General features: G+C 36.5%; 1 protein-coding gene across 5 annotated transcripts in view; it reads right to left on the reverse strand.

Annotated features, from left to right (window-relative positions):
- The window catches only part of BIRC6 (baculoviral IAP repeat containing 6), a 169,334-nt gene that overhangs the window by 76,754 nt on the left and 74,419 nt on the right, over positions 1-18,161 (reverse strand). For 4 of the 5 annotated variants that reach the window (XM_085219529.1, XM_085219526.1, XM_085219527.1 and 1 more), the window contains exons 45-54: positions 17,736-17,863; positions 12,685-13,247; positions 9,744-9,919; positions 9,174-9,270; positions 8,799-8,993; positions 6,157-6,357; positions 5,260-5,539; positions 3,156-3,412; positions 1,791-1,899; positions 1,070-1,291 (exon numbers count right to left, since the gene is read on the reverse strand). In XM_085219529.1, the coding sequence (XP_085075655.1) occupies positions 1,070-1,291; positions 1,791-1,899; positions 3,156-3,412; positions 5,260-5,539; positions 6,157-6,357; positions 8,799-8,993; positions 9,174-9,270; positions 9,744-9,919; positions 12,685-13,247; positions 17,736-17,863 (2,228 nt within the window). The remainder of the gene's footprint in view (positions 1-1,069; positions 1,292-1,790; positions 1,900-3,155; positions 3,413-5,259; positions 5,540-6,156; positions 6,358-8,798; positions 8,994-9,173; positions 9,271-9,743; positions 9,920-12,684; positions 13,248-17,735; positions 17,864-18,161) is intronic. The other variant, XM_085219528.1, reaches the window with a different exon arrangement.

The raw sequence follows: 18,161 nt of genomic DNA on the forward strand, positions 1-18,161 counted from the left end.
ATCATCCCATATCACGTTTCTATTTAGAAGATAAGAATTCTTTTTCTGTCTTCTGGATGGAAGTATTATTCTATGTTTAGTTAAAGAAAATTGAAGACTCCAAAAGAGAATGTAGATGTAACAAATGTTAATTTCAATGCGGGCTGATTAAAAACTGCTCCAAGATAGAACACTAACTGTGACTTTGGAAAAGTTCCCAAACTTTGAGTGGCAAGTATTTTTTAAAATCCATATATAACAGCACACAAAGTCTTCACCAACTATAAATTCAATACAATCCTTCCATGAGGATTTTCTAGGTAAGTTTATTGTCCGTAGAAAAATAAAACTCTTTTCCAACAAGATATTAAAAATAACTACGGAATAAATTAGTATATAGTGGTAAAAAACAGAAGTAGTGAAATCAAACATGGGAATGACTGGAAAATACATCCAGAGGAGAAGTGACATATCCCATGAAGGAGAGCTTAAGAGTTATAGTTAGAGTCAAAAAGTTGAAATATCAAAGAAGATGAAAACAGTGGAGATGTTATTTTTCTTAGAAGAATTATTTTTCCCATGTTTAACAAAAATCCTTCTCTACTCATTTAAAAATATATCATGTAATTTGCTCCAGATGCTGGCTGATATGAATTATAGTTTTACTTGGCAGGAGGTAGAGGAACAGGACTATCCTGCAACATGCATACTGAAACTAGGCACAACAGTTTTATTAGCATTTCTTCATTTCATCCTATGCTGGAAACAACATACTCTCCAGCAGACAGGAATTCAACTGTTAATCCCACTTCCATATTAGAGCAAATCAAATTGGGTTACTCATTTTAAGAAATCTATTTTATTATCCCTCTTTCTTCTCAAATGTTATAATTCTTAATATGTACCACTTTATGTACATGTTTAGAGCTACAAAGCCAACTGTTTAGATATCCTTTTTAGTATTCACTCTTTCAACCAGCATCAGGGATGTCAATTTCCACTACTTATTCCACTTCAAGCTGTATTATTTCAGAACAAAATAATTTAGTTAGAAAAGTATGTGGTACATTACTTTGTTTGCTTTACTTACTCGAAGAGCTCTCTGTCCAGCAATGCTGGTAAATCATATTCAACAAGCAGTTCATAACTATGCCACAAAATCGCTGCTACACAATGCAAGTGGGAAGGAGATGGCATCAAAAGACCATACTCTCTTGTTGAGCTATTTGGACAAATGTAGCTGACCCGGCCACTTTTTTTCATAGCTGCAACTCTTGCGGAATCACTGACCCATTTTAACAGTGCTTGAATCCTGGAAAGCAAGATGATATAGTACATTACAAAGGGTCAAAGAAACACTGAAAAACAAATTAACTTGCTCTCTCTGAGTAGCTTGATTTAGGCATTTATCACTTTCTTTGAAGCAGAGTTCAAGAATGAGCTCAAACTCCATTTTCAAGACTTAAATCACTAACAGCGCAAAATAAATTAAAAACACATATCATCTTTGACAGTCAAATGTAAGTTTTCTTACTACAGAAAAGGAAAACATAGAAGGTAACTAAGTTCTAAGTATTTGAGAGAAAATTCAGCTGAACACTAAGAGTTTTCTCTCTTTCCTAAGACCAAATAAGAGAGGGGAAGCATATTCTGTAAAGGATGGAAAGAGCTAGAGGGGAAAGCTGAAAGGCTTCTTTAGATTTAGGTGCTTTCAGGCTATATTAAAATAATCAGATTTTAAAAGGCTCTGCTTTTGTGTCACTGTTTAGCAGACTGTACGCACTCCCATAGGATAATCCAAATAACATTACCTATCTTTTGTTCCAGGATCTTGAGTTGTTCCCAGCTGATAAAGAATGTCTATTGTGGAGTCAGAAGAGAGACCATTTAATCTTCCAAACAGTAAAGGGCTATTCAGATCTTGCCGCATTCAAAAAAAAAAAAGAAAAGAAAAGAAAAAAAAGACCAGAAATGGGGGGTTTGGGAGGAAGAGGGAGAGGGGAAAACAACAGAAGTACTTACATACATATTTTTTTTTTTAAGTACTCACAAAATTGTGAAAGAATTGCAATGTTAACACTGAACTGAGTTTTGCCATTAACATATGCAGGCTAAGACATCACTATCATGATATTCCACACTTAATACGTTCAATATAATGTCCAGCCTTACTATAGAAGAAAAAAATTAATTGCAACATTCATCAGACAGAAGACTTGCAGACTTAACTAGTAGGATTTTCCTCAATGTATTCCCAAAAGGCAGAATCCAGTCACAGAATTAAGAACATGACTAATTACAATAGAGCTTGTCAAGCCTCATTCATTCGAGAAGCAAATGTTTGGTTCAGTATGGAAGCCCATTTAATTCCAATTTCCCCCAACGTGACTCTAGCCCAAGAATTCCTTGGATTATTTCCAACTCATTTTCTCCTTCCTACATTCCCCATCTCCCGTCCTTTAGGAAACTACTCTTCTATTTAACAGCATTTCAATAAACGATAACGTGCTACTCTGTCACATTAACTGATGGTGAAGTATATCACAGGAGGCATTTTGAAAAGGTGTTTTCTGTTAGAATCAGGTACTTCAAAATAGAACAAATAACAGTTCAGATCTCTTTCACTGGAAAGCCACTAAACAGCAAAGCAAAGTGGTACAGAATCATAAACACGCAAAAATCCCACAGTACATTGACTGAAGACTACTGCTGTGGGACATAAATCAGTTGCTGAATAACTGCCTCACTTAGTGCTATTCAAATTTTACTCTATCCTACAGCTTATTACAGATCAAACATTACCATACTTACTTTTCTTAGAACTACTCTGAGGTATTCTTTATGTTGAAACATCTAGACACTGCGTACAGGTATATACACAGCCATGCTTAGGATATATTGCACAGCCTACTTCTGTGACTTCAGAACATTCCCCTTATCATATGTTCTGCACAAATCAAAACAGTGCTGGTTGCACTGTTTCACTATTTTAGAGGTACTCAGACACAAAGGTCTGTCATGCCCAGAAATATAATGGCAAATTAAACAATGCTGCCATGAAAAAACAGCAAGTACTGGCAAGCAGAATTCAAACTCTGAAAGTAACATGCAAATACTAAATTTGTAATACAAGCAACTTTTAAAGCAAAAATTGAAAAGAAAGACAATGCACTCACCTGCAGGGTCACTCCCTGATGCTGAGCAGTTTCTGAGAAGAATGTCAATCAATTTGAGGCCTATTCTGGTGGACTGCAGCCCAATTTTTACAAGCACAGCCTCAATATTTGGAGAATGCATACCACAGTATGGTGACATCAGTAATGCAGCACATGTCTGCAACAGATTAGCAGTGGGTGCTGCAGCACTAGCCATCATTCCTTCTAAATCACTTATGTGAGTGAGGCAGTGGTGTAATAATCTTAACCAACCAATACTGAAAAAAAGGAAAAGAGGAAAATGAGCAAAATGTGTCATTTCCCCATTCTATTTTTCATCTATAATGTATCTACTTGTATTAGATTCTATGACAGGTATTGCAGAAAACTTCTGTGACACCATCAGGCAACATGAGAAAAGTACATTGAAATAATCTAAGAGTACAATGTAACATACATTAGCACTACTGTTGCAATTACTACTTTGAGTTCATAAGAAGGGCGGGATTCATGGCAAAGGTAGAATTTTTATGTTTTTTTTTTTTAGCATTATATTATCATGTACAGGGACAAACCACACTTTTTTCTAGCTCTGAAGTACTCCTTAGAGCCTGCAATAAATGCAAAGTCACATAAATATGAAAGATGAAATAGCACATCTCCTCACTTGGACACAAATGGATTGACATACAAGGTCAAGATCCTGCAGTAATAGTTGGCAACTACTTATTATACATTTTTCCCCAAAATAAGAGCTTTTAAGAGGATTAATAGCTTCCAATGGCAGGGCTAGCTGTGCATCTTTTTAGGATCATTCACAAACTACAGTGTCAGTGAGCACAGAGTCCCACCTGACATAAAAACCGCAGGAAAACAACAGAAATTAAATCTGTTTATCATTGCATTTCTTCCCCAACTTTCTTTCAAACAATATTGCTCACTATTCCTTTTAATAATAAGTAATGCTAAAGCAATCTAAATTGTACACGAAATAAATGACATTTCACGAACAAGTTTTCACACTTAATTTTACCCACTTTTTTGAGATGGGGAGGCAGTGAAACTATGGGAAGCTTGTAAAATATATCCTACGCAAACCTTGCATTTTTATTTTAGGAAAAAAATATTCCAAGATATTTTTCATGAAAATAATAAATTCTCAGCTATGTCTAAACCAAAATTATACTGAAGTTTATTTAACGTATCTATCAAATTACTGCCATGAGTCTTTTGAGATACTAATCAAAATAAGCTGAAAACCACAGTAAAACATTTCAAGATGTTAAGAATGTACACTCACACTCTCTTTGGTAGTGACTGTTTTTGTTTAACTTGAAGCTAACTTTTTCTGAAGTACAAATATAAAGGAAGAACAATTTGTCTATGAAAATCGGTTTTGCTGCTTTTCAAGATCATGGATCAGTTTCAGTTACACAGCTCCTATAAAATATACACCAGACAGCAAGCATCGTTCTCTGAATTCCCATTCTGTCAGGTTTTGTTTTCTTTTCAAAGGCATAAAATACTTAAAAATTTTCCTCATACCTCCTTTTCAAACATAAAAACAACACAATTCAAAGTTGAAATGTACAAAAGTCATGAATTTTAATCATTAAGTAAACTAAATTTCAATCAAATCAATAACCTAAAATATTTACCTGTAAATGATTAAATTCAGGTTGAAAAACACTGAGGTTGTCCTTACATGCCTATTTTTATTTTAAAAGTAAGTATGAAATTCAAAATCATGCCTAAGCCAATCAAAGCTTTTGAAAAGAGTTCTTGCTGATATGCCAGAATCATAACATTCAGTTCCTATTTCTCAATTGTTTGTAAATAGAAACACTGGATACAACTTTCACAAAACATTCTAATGTACTATTTCTATTCCTGCTTCAACATTTACGTAACTTTCCTGACTTCAGAAGAGATAAGAAATATGCTGCTACTTAAATTTTTTTGGACAACCGCCTATAATTAAGGACACCAAATGTAAGTTTTAATGCCTTCACATCCTTTGTTTTTGTTCACCACTACAGAGATGAAACATTTTCATTTCACACATACAGAATAAGCACACTACAAAGCATGCTCTAGTCGCTGTCAACTGACAGCAGAAGCTTACCTTGTTTTAGAAACCTGATCCTCAGAAGGAAGGAATGGATTATTGACTGTTGCAGATGAGGTGTTTCCAAAAGCTGTGAGGCCCAACAGTTTGATTTGAGAGAGGCCTAACGTACTAGCATCCCGTGGACGATGGAGACGAAGACAGACAGCTGATGCAACTTCAGCTTTTACAAGCTGTATTTTTATGTATGTGAGACCGCTTGTGATAACAGGAGTTGACAAAGGTAACATATTGACACCATCTGCACTTATTTCAACAGATACTGATGAAGGGCAAGCTACGGAGCAAGGTAAGAAGGTTTAATACCATTTAAAAGCCTGTACTGGTTTGAATTTTAAGCATTAAACATGTATTCATTTAGAGAAGATGATGAAAATGAACTTAAGCAAACATTACTGAACAATTACAGTTATAGTATGTGTCCTTTGTGATAACATACGGTGAAACGCATCAGCATTCAGATAAATGGGTTATACTGCTTATTCCAAAGACGTGAGATGAAGAAAAGTCCTGTCAGTATAAGTAGCACATTTTTTTGTTTTTGGGGCTATGGCAATAAAAGTTAAGGAGAATAAGAAAATTTCTCTCTCATGCTTTATTGCAACTCCCATACAACACCATTTAGCCTGAAGACTTGTGATCAACATCACGTTCTCTTAAATTTTGAGAATGAAAAGTTTTCTGGCATAGTGATGTTAATGCCACGAGACATGAAATCAATCAGAATCAGAGCCTTCAACTCTGAAGAGAAGTTGAACTAGGAAACTCTTCAACTCATTTATTGGCATTCTTCATATAATGTATCTGCTTTTGTTCTTCTGATGTTATGCTTCTGACACTGCTAAATCTTACTCATCAAACTTTCAAATCAGTGGTGTCAGCAAATGTACTTACTTGCAAGAGAGGCCAGATGAGGCTGGATGTGTATCTCTTTGAGCAGCACTGCTGCAGGAAGATGAATTGTGAGATCACACCAAGCCTCCTCAGGTAAAAATATGTATGACCATGCAGCAGATCGAGCTCTTCTATGTGGAGGAGTAGCCTGTAACAGTACTTCAGCAGGTTGGGCAGTAGGGCTGCTTGAGGTGATGGAACCTACAAAAAACAGCAGTATCAACATTATTTATAAATATTTATTAATTAAATCCAGATTAATTTAGCACCTGAATTATGGAAAACAATTTTTAATATCTGTTTTGTTTATTCATACATTCCACACATGATCATGATAATTGCTGACATATTTTTCTTTTAATTTTCAAGTGTTTTATATATAGTTTGCCTATATACATGAATGTGCATGTGCTTGAATGTTTGCTAGAGTGCATCTGCTATCAAACCCCTGAACTTTTCATCAAAATTTAATTACAGAAGCAAGCCAATCAAAAGGTCCAGGTTGAACAGTATGCTTACAACTTGAACTCTGTTCATTCATAGTAAACCTAATGAGAGTTTTAAAGGTTTCAAATGTCTTTATAATCAAAATCTGCAAACATTTCTCTGAAAAAGTTTTGTTTAACATGATAACCCTTTTTCTAAATTCAGACACCAAGCAAAGACTGCAAGCAAACAAGACTGGATCTGTGCTGTTCCAACTACAGATACATGAGGTGTTTTAATTTCGAGCAGCTCCAGCCTCATCCTATGACTGACTGCCTATTATTAATTGGAGGAGAATTCCTAAAGTATAAATTTTGACACACTTTCATCCCAAATGAATTCAGTTTGTTTGTGCCTTAGATAATATCACTCAATGACAATCAAAGTGTAGTAAGTAAAATCCATCGGAAGGTACATTTCAAAAGCATGCTCTCAATAGGAAGTGAAATATTAAGACAGATAAACTCAAAGCAGAACACCAAGAACTGCAGCACTTTCCAAGGCCGAGGATGAAACGCGCAAGAAACTGCTGTGATATGTTTAGGATCTTCACTACTTGAAAATAACTCAGTACCAACATCTGCAGGTTTCTCAAATTTATCTCTTCAGAATTTGTGAATAGTGAAGTAGATTAAGAATGGTTCCACATTCTGATAAATAAACCTTCTGTTTTCTTCCTAGCGTCATTTTATTTGATTATTTTAAATTTGAATGAAAGGATTGAAAGGGACTTCTTTCTTGTCCTACAGTATTTCCAAAGCTTTTTAAAAGCTTTCTTCACTCATGACAATAAGATACTGGGCATACACATTTGTCAGCTACACTGGGGCTAATGAACAGCAATATGAATCAAGACACTAGTAGTGGAAGAAAGAAAACCTCAGTAAAATATTAGAGTACATTTACACCTTAAAACTCATGCATTTTAATATGTGGTAGCCATTACACTGATACCAAAAAAGCACTGCAATTTTAACAAACATTCGCGCTGGTAGCATTGATGCATCTAGGTACAAGCATGAAAACAGTATCAGCATGAATAGCCCAATGCTCCAGTATCTGCTGCTGTCTGACCTAGCTCACGCTCATTCTGAGTGAAATGCTATGAAATGCTTCTGTAACAGCTGGACTAAATCTGTTGTGCATTAAGTGCAGCCAGTGAGTCTTAGTGGATTACTGTAGAAACTGGGCTGGAACCCAGGGGAGGAAGAGGCTTACCTTGATTCAATGACTACATCACATACTGACCATTTCCTTTCCTTCCATCCCCCAATCAAACAAGCTCTTATTAACATGGAGGAGGAGATCACCAAGCAATTTGTTTTCTCACTCAGCAACATTCTGAAACACTAGCACCCTCTCTGTTTAGAAGGTCTGGTAGTACCTCAATATTTGACACAATACTTCTTGTTAAGAACATGATGTGTACTGATGGACAGTCAGCTGAATATGAGCCACCAGTGTGCGCAGGTGGCCAGGAAGGCCAATGGCATCCTAGCTTGTATCAGGAATGGTGTGGTGAGCAGGACTAGGAAGTCATCCTCCCCCTGTACTTGACATTGGTGAGGCCTCACCTCGAGTACTGTGTTCAGTTTTGGGCACCTCAGTACAGAAAGGACATTGAGGTGCTGGAGCAGGTGCAAAGAAGGGCAACAAGGCTTGTGAAGGGCTTGGAGAATATGTCCTATGAAGAGAGACTGAAGGAACTGGGGATGTTCTGTCTGGGGAAAAGGAAGCTGAGGGGAAACCTTATTGCTCTCTTCCAATAACTGAAGGGTGCTTACAGTGAGAGCAGGGTTGGTCTCTCTTCACTGGTGACAGGATGAGGGGAAATACCTCAAGTTGCACCAGGGTAAGTTTAGGTTGGATATCAGGAAACATTATTTTACAGACAGGGTTGTTAAGCACTGGAATAGGCTCCCCAGGGAGGTGGTTGAGTCACCATCCCTGGATGTGTTTAAAATCCATTTGGATGTCGTGCTCAGGGACATGATTTAGTGGAGGGTTGTTAGTTAGGGTAGTATGGTTAAGTCATAGTTGGACTCGATGATCTTTAAGGTCTTTTCCAATCTAAGTGATTCTATGATTCTATAATTGTATGATACAGATTCAAATGGCCACTGGATATTAAGGTGAGAGAAGGTTGTATTACTTACCCAAGGGCGCAAAATTGTGAATTCCCTCTGCATTATCAGGTTCAGAAGCTAGCACTCTGGCTTTCAAACTACTGTCTGTTGCTTTGGTGGGACCAGAATCAAGGAATTTCATAATAGTTGAAACCATACTTCTTGCTGTGTTAACAATAGCTCTTGTGCTAGTTACCATGTTGTTACAAATAAGCTGAACACCACCTAAGTATAATTGGGATAGGGAAAAAAAAACAACACCTGTTCAGAAGCCTATGATAGATTCTAAGCAAATAAACACATATTTAATAAATTTGCTTCTCTAGACACGTCTGTATTCCTGAAGTGCCATAAAACCTACAATAAACCTTCTACTTGAAGCACCCAAAGAAAACACATTCTTACCCATATCATGAAAAGCCTTCAGTGCCTCGCTTGTGTCCAAGACTCGTAAAATGAACCAGAGGAGTGGTTCAGACAACTGACAAGTGGCAAGAGAACCCTAAAAGAAAGTTAAGAAATACAATTTCATACAGAATTAGAAACTGTAATAAGAAATCCCACCACAGTCAACCTCTCTACCACAAAATAGCAGTATCATCCTCCAGAAGGTTCACTCTTACACAGGAGAAGCCTTTGTAGTAAGGAAAAGATTAAATGACAAGGTAAGTAGCTGAAGGGAATTAAGAATATTGAACATTATAAATACACAGTAATATAAACACAGTAAACGTATTTTCCACTTGAACACAATGAAACATTCAATTCACCAGGAATATTAATAGGAATACCAAAATATCCTTGGAGAAAATCTAAACTCTCTCCCCCTTCAAAACAATGGAGACTTCCTATCTTCTGCACCACAGTTATGTCGGAAAAATATTAAAATCAGTTAGTTTACTGACATGACTATAGCTTACTGCATCAACCAAAACGTAATCATCTTGAAGAACAGCAAAGTTAAAGGGAACCTACCTGTCTTCCCATATACCCACAAGCCATGTAAGTAAGAATTGGCTGAAGCATCACTTGCACCGTTGTTGCTTTCTTACTAAGTGTTGTCAGGATAGTGAACAATCCATCTCCAACTGATATTGCATCTAAGCCACCATGAAAGTTTTCATGTTTAGTAAGATGTAAGCCACTTGCACCTTAGTAAAAACAGGAACAGTTCAAGGTTCAGAAGCTGAGACCTAACAAATTGTTACAGCATAGAGGAGAACTTAAGGATATTTAAATTTCATTTCAGCTAAATATTGGCATGGATTTTACAAGAAGGATAATTTTCAGGTTCGTATAAACTACCATTAGTTCGTAGCTTAACATCTGCATCTCTATTGGAAATACCTCTCCTTGAACTTTTCTTTCCAGTGTTACAGTTCAGGATTTATTCAGTAATATTGATTACATATTTGCTGAAAAGGAGGAAGGAAAGTAGTAGGATATTCTTCCCTAAGAGAAACTACCTCTGTAAAAATTACTGCCTCACAGAGCATATGACATCAATTTGAGCTTTTAAAAGTGGTTTTAGAGTGGAGTTGGGGAAATGGATTTCATTTCCCTTCCATTTACAGGAACTGGAATTATACTCACAGAAAATAATATAAAGAATGTGTTTAAGTGATCTTTGCAGTATGCCTTAGAGAAACATTTTGGCAAGAGAATTGACAGCTATAGTACTTTAATCACTTTTAAGTTGTCAAGAAAGAAAATACTGGTAAGCTTTGAAAGCATGGAGACAGACAGAAGTCTCTTAGGACTCAATCTCTGCAGTGTCTACAAAAGTTAAAAATAAATGACAGTCAAAGAAGGTGTTGCTAAGATTTTAGATTTTGAGGCATGGGAAGGGAAGGGTAGGATGGGAATACTATTACTTATGTGATTTTCATAGTCTGTCAATGACGAAGCATAAAATCCTAATGAAATGCAAAGACAAAACTCACAAACAGTTTAACTTCAGGTGACAAAAGAGTTACTGAAGGCTATTCCGGTTCCTGATCTACTGGCTTGTAAGGTGCAGTAAATCAACACTATTAGCAGAAATTGTGACACCAGAGCCATTACTTACTAGTGCACATCTGTTTAAGTCTTTCAGTTTATCTTTCCTGGGTAGCCAGCATTCTGCGCTACCCATCACATGTTTACTACTAAATGCTGGTAACTGATTTTTGGATCATACATATCCTTGGCAGCAATCTTAGAGAAATGTTTTGTTTAAAGAAGTTGTCTGGAAAAAGCTAAATACAGATTTTCTTGAAGGAACTAAAACCACAAATAACTATGTTACATCTTCCCAAAACACACAAATTAGTTTCAGTAACCTATATCAAAAGACCCTAAGGCAAACCATTGAAGGGATTCAGTTGGCCCAGTACTCTGAATTCTATGAAAGACATATTGAAACAATGCTATCTTTCCAAAATGATTTCTTAAAAAATACAAAATATGTGCTAGACACAAACTGGTGGTTCAGAAAGACATAAAAATTGAGGAGAGTATTTGAATTTCACCCCCAAAAACATGTATGCAAAACAATCAACCATGCACAGAAAAAATTACTTTCAATGTTTGTTCATATTGCATTTGTGATACAACACCAACTATCCAGAGTGAAGGATGAAGTGTTTGAGAATTAATTTCAGGAAGATTCCAACAATGCACTTCAGGCTGTTCAAGTCCTGCCTGCTGCTTAATCTGACCACTGGGGATTGCTACTTTCTCAATTGCTCTTATAACAAATGGACCACTGGTCAGACATTCACAGATTCTCATCCAAAGAACACATTGTTTTCTGATACCATGTTGGTTAAACACTTTCACATCCACTTAAGACAAATTCAGCACAGAAGACAACAGAGAAGCTTTCTCGGAAATAAGAGAAACACTACAGAGTACAAAATTTCACAATTATTTTTGTATCTGAAATGGAGTGCAGGGTCCAAGCCTATTTTTCTGAAAACTATTCTTCTACTTTTACACACACATTACCTTTATGTAGTATTTTATCTGATAGTTCAAGTTGTGCAAATAAACTGTATGTTATCTTCACAGCTCAAAAGCACGTCTCAAAGATATCTACTTGGAGAAAACACACCCTAGACACATGTCCAACAAACAGCAACTTTTCTGTTTGAAGTATCATCAGCATTCCACACTTCTTAGTAACAGGAAGAATTCCCACAAATATATTACTAGAACCCTAAAGAGCATGCTGGTAAGGAGACTTCTGGAAAAAAAAAAAAAAAAAAAAAAAAAAAAAAAAAAAAAAAAAGAGTAGAAAAGTGCCTGCATTTTTGCAATGGCACAGTTGTAATTCTTCTCTTCCAAAAGTAATTCAAAAAAGAAAAATACTGCTATATGAAGTGAACTATCAGGGTAACATGCCTGTAGTACAAACTGAAGACTAATTCTAATCCATGTATGGAGACATGCAAAGGCAAAGACTGAAATACAGGAAATTCCTTTTAAACATAACAAAGTGTATTTTTCTTTAAGAATAACTGAACGCTGGTATAGACTTCCCAGAGCAGTTGTGGAGCCTCCACTCTTGAAGAATTAAAAAATCCACTGGATAAGGTACTGAGGAACCTACTCTCTGCATCAGGATCTCCTTGTGTAGGGAAGTTTAACTAGGCAATCTCCAGAGGACCCTTCCAACATCAATCCTTCTGAATTTGCTGAATCCCAGAATTACAAATGCCAAACGTTCCCATTTGGCTTTAATTACTGTCTCCCACCTTACAATGTTTTTGTCCCCACCTTACATCACTTGCCGTCCTTCTCACTTTTCTATCAGCTTCTCTTTTTCTGTCTTTTTTTGACACATTTTGTACATCTGTGCCAATGCATTAGTTTGTAGAAGTTTAAAGTATTTACCACCACAAAAGACCTCCCCCTTCAATTAAGAAATACCTACCAATAATCATTGCCATAGCACTGCTGTTACACTGGCCAAGGGCAGACAAAATCTGGCTCATAATTTGTTGGTTGGCTAACACCAAGTCCGCAACATACGCAGTTGATCCTTGAATACTAGGATTGTTTCCATTGCCATCTTTGCCTCCTGAAACCTTTTCTTCATCAGACACACTGTCTGTGGTGCTGCTTGCTACTGGTACACGGGCACTATATTCTCGGTTACTGGAAAGTGGCAGCTGAACTAAAATGTTCACCAGTTTTAACAAATCAAACATAAGTTGATCCCTTGTCATTTCTCCACAAACAGCTTTGGCATCACCTGGACGGATAATGTTGGCAAAAAGCCCTCCAAAACATGCTCTAGCACCCACAGAGCTGTCTGAGCCGCTGCGAGACATCACTTTGTCCGAACATGTAATGTAATGATGCACAAGGAAGGTTATAGACTCGATCACTGCAGAAATAGTGCTAACTGACACAACTTCAAAATTCTGTTCCAGGGTAAATTCCAAGAGTTTCACTTGTGCATCCAAAGGCCCTTGGCCTGTCTGAAAAGCACCTCTGAAAGGAAAAAGGAAAAAAAAGATATTTCATTATTCAATATTAACAAGATAGATAATTTTTTGCTGTTGTTTCCTTGAGATTTAAGAATCAAAAAGCACACCAGACTTCCAATAAAAAACCAGCCATTTCCAGAAATGCAATTTGAAGCATAACTTGATCTTTCACGTAGGTTAAGCATTCATAATTTTTAGCTACCAATGACTACACAGTCAGCAGAATCTCTTCATGCTTTAACTTTTCTGATACTACAAACAACAAAAGCTTCTTTTCCAAAAGTTGGAAATCTAGTTAGATCTTTGTTTCACTTTTTTTTCTTTTTAACTGACCAATTAACTTTGTGAGTATGTATTTCAGATACAGTCCTGTTCAGTTGCTGTGGATGAAAAGTTTCATAAATTTGCAGGGAAACTGCATGGGAAGAAGCAGTCTAATACAGTAGTATCATTAGGATTATTTCCTTAATTCTAGTAGGATAATTCAACAGGATTTGTCCCTCTGTAATTTTTTTTCCTCCAAAGTAGAGAGAAGAATGGTCAGTTTTAAGCTTTCCGAATAACAACTATATGTAAAACCATGAGAAGATATTCAAATTGTCACAGGTAGGTGCTTACAGGTTGATTACTTGAGGGATCTCTTCTGGCACTAAGCTTATTTTGCCATTTGAATCATAGAATCACAGAATGGCCTGGGTTGAAAAAGCCCACAATGATCATGTATTTTCAATCCCCTTGCTATGTTCCGGGTTGCCAACCACCAGACCAGGTTGCTCAGGGAGCCACATCCAACCTGGCCTTGAATGCCTCCAGGGATGGGGCATCCACAACCTCCTTGGGCAACCTGTTCCAGTGTGTCACCACCCTTTGTGTGAAAAACTTCCTCCTAATATCTCACCTAAACCTCCCCTGTCTCAGTTTTAAACCATTCCCGCTTGTTCTATCACTATCCAACCTTGTAAACAGACATACCCCCTCCTGTTTATAAGTTCTTTTCAAATATTGGAAGGCCACAATGAGGTCTCCCTGGAGTCTTCACTTCTCCAAGCTAAACAAGCCCAGTTCCCCCAACACTTCCTCATACAAGAGGTGCTCCAGCCCTCTGATCATCTTAGTGGCCCTCCTCTGTGTTTTCACACATTTACCAGTAGACTGTAAAATGAACTTTCTCAATCAAGTGTATCTAACATAAAGCTGGTTCTAATTCTCTAAGAGTGGTTTGGTTAGTAACTTGAAACATTTCTCTATATCTTTTGACACTGAGTAGTCAGTCCCACTATAACATTAAATGCAGAACAAAACATTTTCTATAAACAGATTTGAAGAAAATATTTGCCATTTAATTAATTCTAACAGTAAAATTCTGCTTTTTTTTTTAAACAATCAGTCTTACAATTTGGTCAGACATAGTACAGTTCAATAACTGCCTGAGGATCTGCAAATAGTCATCAAAGCCCTTTTTTAGTGCTTTGCTTCCATGTTATATTTCAGTCCTACTTTTAATTTGTCTTAAAAAAAATCTTAACGCAACTCAAAAGCTATCATTTCAATGGCTTAATCAGCTTATTTCAAGTATGCTATAACACATAAGTATGCATTCTAAGATTCACTATGAATTAACGATTTTACAGAATAATTAAATTTCTTGTGTGAGGAATAGTCCATTAACATAACCTAGTGAACATCACCCATCCAATTCAAATTAATGATGTAAAATTTCTTAGAGAAAGCTGACATAGTTTTCTGTAAGATTAAAGGATAGATAACACCAAAGTGCCACCTACTGGAAAAGAGGGAAACAAGAAAATGAGGAAGCCCTTCCCTCATTAAATTTTTGTCTAAAGACCTGTAGAACAACTATATCAGAAGTAAATCATAATTCCTACCACACTTCAGGCCAAACAACTGCCACATGACTAGTTTACTGCTCTACACACAACAGTCTTGGGCCCACTGACTGAGCCTTCAAGAAGCAGACCTGCTAAGCACAAGGTATAAGCTCCTCGCTGCTGTGTAGACAGTGGTACTCCTCCTCCACACAACTGAGGAGACACTACATCAATAGAGAAGAGCAGGACAGAGTAGATTTTTTCAATGTGGGGAAGAGGAAGCAAGAAAAGGGAGACAGTGCTAACTCCTCAGTGCTATGCCATCAACAACCTGACCAGGCATGAAAATGGCCAGGCTAAGAAACTGTCCCCATAGCAATACATAAGACAGATGCATAAGACAGATCACTAGCAGGTTTCCCTTCTCTTTCTAAAACCAAAAGCTGAAAGCCTTCTAAAACCACAAATCTTAGTAGTCCTTACATATTTTTGTATCCATATAAAGAAATGTTAGAGTGGTATCATTCGTGATTACTCAACATGGATATCCCCAAACCTGAACTTTGAACTAAGCAGCAGAGCTAAAATAACATGCAGTTATAGTAAAAAAATCAAATAAAATCAAATAAAAAACAAAACAAACAAACAAAAATCCCAACAACTCAATTAAAGAGGGAGGCAGAACATTCAGGAATAAACCCTTCATTCACAAACTAATGTACGATGCAGAAAACAGGCATTGCTAGGTGTCAAGACCTTAAGAACCTTCAGAAGCTAGTAAAGCTAGTGAAATGACATTAAAAGGTCAGTGAGGAATGACTTGCCTAAATGACCATCCTGTGTAAAGCCAGCTTCAGATACTGATGAAATCCATACAGTGTAAGCCGTAAGATACTTGGTTCATTTTCCACATTAGCAGAGTTTGAGATTATGTTTGAAATGCTGAAACCTTTTCAAAACTGATATGTAAAGTTCCGAAATATAATCGGAACTTTAAAGCTAGAAAGAAGTAGTAACAAAAAGATGCCTTCACCTTTTCTTAGTTACGATAATTTCATTGCAGGGAAGAAGAAAGAGATCTTATCAACAACAACAGAAGTTCCAAGCATGAATATTCCTGGATCTAAAGAAGCTTATACTGATGCTCAGGGACCATGGCTGCATTTAAAATGCAGAAACACTACCAGATCATTTGGTGTCTTAGGACTTTCTACTGTTTGCTGGAGATGAAACTGGAATTGGGTACTCTGGTAATACATTCAAAATACGGTAATTCTTTTATTTACTGGATGCAATTAGTTATTTTAAAGGAATAGCACACAGATTTAAGTATTTCTGCAGGCGAATCGGACAACTGCTTTTTCACAAAAAACGGTACTGAAGAAGGAGTACAATAAACTTGGTCATGAATTCAGATCTTGCACTAAGGTTTAAAAGAGACTTTGAATCCAGAAAAAGCAGATAAATGAGTAAGAAAAGGACAGGCCATCCAAGAAGCTGAGAGTTGCAACAGATTTGGAAATTAGTGGTTAATGCTCCATATGGCCTCAGCACAGCTGGAGACTGCAGCACTTTCACTGTATGTTCTATTGAGACAACTTTATAGTAAGAAAAATATGCTTAAAAGTTCTGCCTCCTGTGTGTTCCCTACTATCTTAAGCAGAAGCCTACAATTCACCTTCGCATTTCCTTCTGTTCTCTGTCTGTCCTTGAATTTGTAGAACACAGAATATAGAGAATATAAAGAATAAAGAAGAGAAAGGAAAGTAGAGACAAAAAGCACGATGCAAAGCCTTATTTTCATATGAGTGAGGTTGTCAAAAATTTGATGTTCAAATGATGGTAGCAAAAATACCTTCTTCTCCAATGAAATTATAAGAAAAGGAAAATGCAATAAAACATACAATCTATAGATTTACTCTCCTTTGGTAAGCTCCTTTTTTTCTTCTCGTCAACTTCATGGTTGGTTTTTCACAGTTTTGATGAGAATGAAGCTGATTTAGTACTTTATGGGTAAGAACTTTAAGTAATGGATACAGCTGTAATTAACTGTTTGTATTAATTCCATTTGTTTGCATATGTATATACAAAAGCATGTATCTTTGCCTACATATGCTGGACTTCTGCATCCTTAACGTATGCATGCATTATTACACTACTTCTGAAGTGATCCTTATTCTAAACAACCAAAATCATTAATATTCTTGATAACATTTTTGTGAAATAAATACAATTATGCAATCACACATTTCATCCTACTATTATGAAAGTAATCTATAAATAATTTGCTTTACCTTTGGTTAATTCAGGCCTTTCAGGATGCTTTTGCCTTTTCAATGGGTAAACTCATCAACAGTGCCTTTATTTTAGGGATTACTTTAACCCTGAAAAATGCCTACATCTTAGCCCATGCAATGACACTCCAACTGACTCCTTATTGCTTACATTCACTGTCCCTTGCATAAAGATGGCTGGCAGCGTGTGGAATCCAGGTGTACTTTTCCACATGCTAGAAACTGCCTGGGTGCCACTAGTAGTGCTGTGATCTCAATCCATACACAACTTGGCAGTAGGACAAAAGAGGGAATGTACACATTTTGGTTGTGGCTCACAAACAGATTTTAAAGACAAAGAGGGTAGGAAAACAAAAAACTAAGATTTACCTTTCTGTTGAAAGAATATGTATTAATTTCAATAAAAATTCACTAAACATTTGAGGACAAGTTGATGAAAGGTGCACTTGTAATCGAGTAAGAAATTCTTGCATAGCTTGCGTAGCAGTTGGCCCAACCTAGAGGGAAAAGAATTTTAATAAGTACATACAAAATTGAAATGTCTTCAAGACCAGGATATTGTTCCTAACATGAAAAACATCTTCCAAGAATAGATAAGTATTTCATAACTTAACTTGCTTTCTGAAAAATTTTAGAGTTTTCTACTCCAGACGAATTTATACCATCTGTTTTTCTACCAATATCCGTAAGTAAAAAGCAAGAATTCAGTTCTTTGCCTGACATGTAAGCAAACTGAACTCTGCAAGTTTTCTACGCACACTACTAAAAAATCTTAACACAGAACACATTAACCAA

The sequence above is a fragment of the Meleagris gallopavo genome, chromosome 2 (genome assembly GCF_905368555.1).
Source record: "Meleagris gallopavo chromosome 2, MGAL_WU_HG_1.1, whole genome shotgun sequence".
In the NCBI taxonomy this organism is placed as follows: domain Eukaryota; kingdom Metazoa; phylum Chordata; class Aves; order Galliformes; family Phasianidae; genus Meleagris; species Meleagris gallopavo.